Source organism: Cynoglossus semilaevis, unplaced genomic scaffold, assembly GCF_000523025.1.
Source record: "Cynoglossus semilaevis isolate Cse_v1.0 unplaced genomic scaffold, Cse_v1.0 scaffold302, whole genome shotgun sequence".
Taxonomy (NCBI): domain Eukaryota; kingdom Metazoa; phylum Chordata; class Actinopteri; order Pleuronectiformes; family Cynoglossidae; genus Cynoglossus; species Cynoglossus semilaevis.
The window spans coordinates 214,525-221,486 of NW_007585121.1; the positions used below are offsets into that span (position 1 = coordinate 214,525).

Here is a 6,962-nt window from a genome sequence, read left to right on the forward strand (position 1 = left end):
GGCCGACCTGTGCTGTTGATTTCAGTGTGTGATTACTCCCACATTTAACAAGAGAAAACAGAGTCTGATTCATGTGAACAGATAAAAAAAATGAACCTTAGTTTCTTGTTTTTGTTCCACCAGACAGTGTCTGACATTGAGCGAGGCTGGATACTCGTCAACAAAGACCAGCACCGGCAGCTTAAATCACTGCAGGAGAAAGGCTCCAAAAAAGAGGTAAGGCAAGGGCACGGAATTTCACCTACAAAGGAATGTTTTTGTCAGAAAATAAATTCTTTGACCACAGGGAACGCAGCCTGGAGTCAGTTCATTCTTTGAGATAATTCAAACGTTTATTCCAAGCAAAATACAGGGCAAATCATTTTTTTTTATGCTTTCCCTCCCAGTTCATCAATCTCGGACAGACGCTCAAGTATTATGGTTATATCAAGTTTGACCCTTGTTGCACCGACTTCCCGGAAAAAGGCTGTCAGGTGATCGTCAGTGCCGGCAACAACGAGCTCAACTTCCACGTCAAACTACCCAATGAACAGATAAAAGAGGGGAGCTTCAAGGTCACTCGCATGAGGTGTTGGCGAGTCACGTCTTCAGTGAGTAGAAATGTGTGCCTTGGGGTATGTGCACACACCTTCAGGAATGTGTGTGTGTGTGTGTGTGTGTGTGTGGGAAAGCGATAAAATCAACAAACTAGACTCCCACCACATTGGTATGAGCCTGTGACCCGGCAGAGCGGCCATGCAACAGTTTTGGCCTCGGGCGTTTTCAAACCATGTGCCTCTGAATCTGCTTGTTTACAAGCCTCCCTTCACCACTGCACCACAGGCCAATGTCTGCAGACTCACTAGGCTTTTGGTTTGACTCCTACTGCCTGCTGAAAGTGCTGATCTCCACACCATCTATTTTCATCAGTGCAGTTACGCAAACACAACCCACACAAAGATAGTTCTTTATTGATCCAGCAGCCCAGGCTGTTAGAACGAGTAATCGTCCTTTGGTGAGGAGGAATTGTAAAGGTATAAAGTGTAAGGTTCAACCTGCATATACTACTCCACTGTACACGTCCATACAGTCATGAAGTATACCCCGGGTACGGTCAGCTGGCTGTGAATAATGAAGTCAGTAATATGCCAGAAACAAAAGGTAATAAAACATGAAATTCAGAGGGATTGTTAACAATATTGTCACACGTTTTGGTTAATTTTCTGAAGAAAAAATATTATTTCTTAGTGCACTTCATCAGACAGGGACATGTTTTTAGTGTATGAATAACTGGATAGAATAGTTCCTTTTTTTGTTTTTTTTTTTTTTTTTTTTTTTGGTGACATCCAGTTCCAGTGTCTTTGAAAACTGGAGCAGTCGACTTTCACATCTGTTCATACCTACTAAAAGCCATAGATGTGCAGATCCACTCGTCATATCCAATATTTAGAAAACCCATAATATATGCAGAACCTGAATTAAATAGGTTGAGGTTATTGTCTTAGCTCTAACTGCATCAGTGTCTCAGCAGCTGCTGTTTTGTGGATAAAAGAAAACTCGTATTCTCTCTGGCTCCGTAAAAGCACATTTGGAAAGAGGTCACGACGGCTCATCTAAAATTAAAATGCGAGTCGGCGCGTCTGATTACAGACGGGAGCTCCTCGCTGTCCAGCGGGTTGATTAATTCCTCAGCTCATCCTCAGAGGTCACAGTCATTTTAATGAGCCTCTTCCTCTAATGCAGACGGTCGGTGCAAAACTGCAGCCCCCTCGTTATCGCACCCTGATCTCAAATGACATCTGGGAAATGCAAATGAACAGACTTGTGCGGCTGTCCATATGAACCGTTTTAATCTATGAGACCCTGTGTTGTCTGTGTGTGGTTGCCATGGTAATTAAAAGCTAATTTCCAGCCCAGAGGAAACACTTTTAGTGAAAAACACAGGATTCATACATGAAGAATAAATGAGGACTCCTCTCCAGGGAGCAGCTCCTGTCGCTGAGCCTCGCAGCATTAGAAATACTGCATGGGTAGATTTCCATCCTCTTCTTTCACAGCCGTGTTAATCTTTCAGCATGTGCAGGAATTCAGACTTTCAGTATTTATTTTATTGTCACAGCAGCAGCTCTGGAATGGCAGCTTAAGAGGAATCGAGGTTTAGCTGCTCACATGTCCATGAGCCTCCTAACATGGAGACCAGGAGTGAAGTCATGGATGGAAAACAGAATGATTATCTTATTGTGCAAGTGACTACATAAATGTGTGTTTTTTGTTTTTTTTGTGTGTCACGCCTCAACCCGTGAGTTTAATATACTATTTTTGATTAGCTGTTTGGGTTAAAGCTGTGGGACAGGGTTTGTCCTACTGGCATGTGTGGAATTGGCCAAAAAATGGTCCCAAATTTAATCTATAATAGTTGACTTCCTGTTGGATTTAGGTCATTGGTCGCAAAGATATTTGGTTTTTGTCTAATAAAAATGTATGAGCTTTCCATTTGAAATGCTCTAGATGGCGCTGTGGAGCCATTATGGCCTGCCTACTGGTTAGACATTGCACCTGTTGATCAATGTGCAAAATTATACAGCACACACAGTACTCATACTCTTAACTGTATCTCCATCTTTTGTTAATACTACAGCAAGTCCCAATAGCCAATGGTAAAACAAATCTCTGCAGCTCGGCCAAATGTGAGGTCAAGCTGGAGTTGGCCTTTGAGTATCTGATGAGCAAAGACCGCCTCCAGTGGGTGACCATCACCAGTCAACAGGTAAAGGGTCACTGACGCGGTCAGGGTGGATGAAACAGCCAGTTCATTTAAATACATTTGATTTGTTCGTTGCTATGTTTTTCATTGTTTCCTGTGATTTCAGGCAATTATGATGAGCATCTGCCTTCAGTCTATGGTGGATGAACTGATGGTGAAGAAATCTGGAGGCAGCATAAAAAAGGTTTGTGTCGTTTACAACAGCATCTAAAAAACACATTTTTGTTTATTAATTACCACAGGATGTTCATTGCTTCACACCTAATTCCTAAACATATTAGACATTTCTCCACACTGGAGATGTTCTCTAGTCGATTATCTTTTATAATTGTGTGGATTGTGGTGAAAAGATTTATGTTGGCATGACGTTTTTGTGGCATCGTATGTCACCCTCAGATGCTGAGGAAACGACACAACGACTCCATCCACCGATCTGACAGTCAGCAAGCTGTGAAATCACCCCCTCTGCTGGTGAGTAGTAGTAAATGTACTGTTATGGAAATCAGATTTCAAGTGCAGGTTCATTTTCATTTATTACGGTATTTTTTATTTCTGCAGGAGTCCCCTGACTCAAACCGTGAAATTGTTAAACTCTCTGTAAGTAAATGTTTTGGCTCCTTTGACATGAAATGTTTTCAAAATGAATGTGTGCTCAAATAAATGCCCGAGATATGTCGAATACAAAGCAGTAAATTAGATTATGGGTTATTTCACTCAGACCAAGCTGAACTCAGTGTCCCTGCGAGGGATCAGTGCATCCAACTCAGCAAACGACATCAGTGGAAATGATTTCCATGGAAATTACGCCTTTGAGGGAATCGGGGACGACGACCTGTAACCTGAATGTTGACCTCCACCCCATCACCCCTCATCCCAATCCACTGTCAACAACTGGGATGATGAGGATTCTGAGCCGAGCGAAACCACACATTTGTCCGATTCTGCAAGATTGTAGCTTCTTCCTGGAGAAAATGTTGCCTTAAGCTCTCATTTATGTCGACAGCGTCCTTTGCTTTGAATGCGTATTAAATAGCTCCATGTTCAAAATGAAACCATCTTCATGAACGGAATTCAAATATTTTAAATAAGTCAGTACAAAATAACAACTAACAACTCAAAAACCTTTAATTGATTTAGAAACTGATGCCTGCAGCATTTTTCAAAAGGTCGGGACACATCCTCCATGTGTTCCGACCTTTTGTTACCACAAGGGTTACTGCTTCTTTTCTGCTCTTTAGAAAAGATCCAAATTGATGTGTGTTTGTGGAAGTCCGGGCTCATCCTACACCAAGTTGACGGAAGTTTATTTCCAGTCGTTCTAGCCGCAATACCTGAACCTAACACCAGAGTTTGTCTTGGTTGACTCCTCTGTTTGGTATCAGTTTCTGAACTGATTTAAGTCCAAGTTTGTTAGTAAATTCTCCAAAAGCCTTTACTTTATTTCATTTGTAGCAGGATGCAGTAGCGTAACGTGTGAGTCAAAAAGTGCTTAGACATATGCATAAAATTCAAAGTGTCTGAGATGTTGAGACACATCTCACTGACCTCTCCAACTGTTTTGACCAGGTTCGTTGTCATATCTTTGTCAAGTGTTGAGAGTTACATTTTATTTCATACAGATTTTAAATCAAACTCAAATAGGAACCAGTAAGAAGTATTCGCTAGATGTTTTTCTTTTCCTGGAACTCAAAGAATGTTTGAAAGGAACTTTCAGTCCTTGGGAGAATTAAAGAAAGAGGTTCTCTAAACAAAGATATAAATAGAGAGGATGTAAAGGATCTTTTTTATTTAATTTTATAAATCTAGGTCTTATTGTCTTTACACCTTTTGACTCACCCTCATTCGTTAGCTGTTTCACTGGCGGCCTGTGTTAATTTCTATTAACGAAACAGGCTAAGTAGAGATGATCAGTTCTTCTACCAGTGGCTGCGTGTTCCTCTCTAACTCTAGAGCCTGTTATTTGGTTCAGACCTGGCACTAGTGATGAAATAGCACATCTGGACCAGGATGAGTCCAAAGAATCTGTAGATTCTCTCTCCCTTTCTCTGCCTCTATCTCCCTCGCTCTCTCGTGTTCAACTGCTCACTAACGAACTAACTAAAGTACGAATAATTGTTGGCAAAAGTGTATTTTTATACGGGTGGTGATTCATTGCGTGCTGTGCTCCGTGCTCATGTGCCAAGTCGTTACATATGTGAATAACATACCAGCAGTGTTTGTTAGAGACTCAGTCACACTCATGCTGCCTTCAGGATCAGTCCGATGCCTTAAGTTTTTCATTTCCCTCCTTCATGGAGGACAACATCGTCCATCAGTAGGACACGTTTGTTCCCCAGATAGCAGTTGAGTTTGGACTTGTTATCTAGAATCTTGCAGAACACGATGGATGCCTGATTTGGCAAAGCTGCTTACACTTGTTGCTGAAACCCATCATTATTTCTTTTTTGCACAGTACAGTATTAGAGGTGGATGTTTGACTGGAGGCTTGGGCATCGTTTTTATTTCTTTCCTACGGGGGTCGCTGCAAAAGTCCATTTGTATTTTTTTTTTTTTTTAAATTTAAAAACATCTTTGATGGTTTGTCATTAATGCCAAATTATAGTTTACTAAAGTATTTTGCACAAAATAAACAAAACATTATAATAAAAATGTCACTTTTTTATATGATGTACATTCATTTAAGTATTCCGAACATTTACTAATGTCTTTAGCCTCATAGCTTAATGTAATCACATAGATCAAATGTAATCTAAGCTGTATAGAACAAAGTTTTATCTGACTAACATTTATCTTTGATTACATTGAATTTATGGAATATGTTTTTAGCTCAAATGGGAAAGTGTTTTTGCATTTGATTTTCGTCTCAGCTGCATGTTGTTAAGAGGCTCCAGTACGGAAAGTACGAATTTTTGCTTATCAACTGCGATCATCTGCGTTTCTAGTCGTAGAAATTTTTAAGTGGTGCTTTTAAAAGGCAAAAAGGAAAATAAACACATTCCCTGTACTTTTTCTGCCTTAACCCATTTTACAAAACCCAGCTTCTCTGGGTAAAAGTCAGTGCCAACTTGTCCAAAGCTTTATCGGTAGCATCAACTGTAAGATGAAAATGTTCTCAAAAGTAAATGTCTTCTATAATAACTGCTGTTCTTCCACATTATAGTTTGTATTATTAAAATAGATGAGTAAATGAAGGACACCAGCTGTTCTCCAAGGTCCTGATCGTGAAATGTTTGGTACCAAATCACAAAATGCTTTTTCGTGCATCAACACCATACAGCGAATGTCAAATTCATGCCGCTTGTAGTGTTCTGATTCATTCCATTGTTTTTTTCTTTTAATGTCGTTAATGCTAACTGTCCAGTGACAAATCTCCATCTGTTTGCCCCTGACGCTGAAATAAAACTCTGAAATGACATGACCTTGTGTTCCTCAGTTAATGATGATCTCAGTCATTTCTTCATCACTCCCCAGTCTTGGTCAGGTGCCATGTAAATATATCCCCGTTCCTAATTGGTGCAGAGCCGCCAACATTCATTGCAGTGTTTACAGCAGGGGTCTCCAAACGTTTTACCTCAGGAACTTGACGAAAGTTGGATCTGCACAAGGAGGGCAAACTCTTTAACGTGTCAATAATACAGCTAAGCCTGGAGATAAACCAACAACGAAGCAACGTGTGGCATTAAATGAAACCATTTTCATGATTTTATTTCAAAATTCTCACTTAAGGCATTTATGAGACACTGCATAAGGACAGGTATGGACACGTGGTGGGGCGAGGGTATGAGTCAGTGGTTGTGATGCCTGTGTCATGAAAAACTATCAACCTGAAAATATCTCACTTGCATATAGTAGCCATTTACAAATAGTCCATTTTTTCAAATTTTCTCACCCCCCACACACATTTAGCCAACGACACACACCACACCAAGAAAATTAAAATAAAATTCTACTTCTATATATTTATGTATATATATTAAAGTATGCACTTCTAGCAGTGGATTACGGTCACGTTAGAAAAATAAACCAATAACACACTCACATGCTTTAAAGTAGTGTATCTTTTTTCTCTCCCAGGTTTAAAAAACATGGGGCTACTTTCACAGTTAGCAGTAAACAGTGATCTGAAGGAAGTGATTCTGAAATGACCTGTCGTTACTTTTCCAAAAATTTGAGTGAGATAATTTAAACAACATGCTAGTGTTGAATTTCAAACTTAAAC

The 6,962-nt window shown here is 40.0% G+C and overlaps 1 protein-coding gene across 1 annotated transcript in view; it reads left to right on the forward strand.

Moving 5' to 3' along the window:
• The window catches only part of snx17 (sorting nexin 17), a 21,255-nt gene extending 15,094 nt beyond the window's left edge, over positions 1 to 6,161 (forward strand). Inside the window, exons 9-15 of the mRNA XM_008337361.3 lie at positions 124 to 216; positions 387 to 590; positions 2,618 to 2,746; positions 2,850 to 2,927; positions 3,140 to 3,214; positions 3,302 to 3,340; positions 3,462 to 6,161. Coding sequence (XP_008335583.1) covers positions 124 to 216; positions 387 to 590; positions 2,618 to 2,746; positions 2,850 to 2,927; positions 3,140 to 3,214; positions 3,302 to 3,340; positions 3,462 to 3,581 — 738 coding nt within the window. The 3' untranslated portion in view covers positions 3,582 to 6,161. The remainder of the gene's footprint in view (positions 1 to 123; positions 217 to 386; positions 591 to 2,617; positions 2,747 to 2,849; positions 2,928 to 3,139; positions 3,215 to 3,301; positions 3,341 to 3,461) is intronic.
• The last annotated feature ends 801 nt before the right edge of the window (positions 6,162 to 6,962 follow it).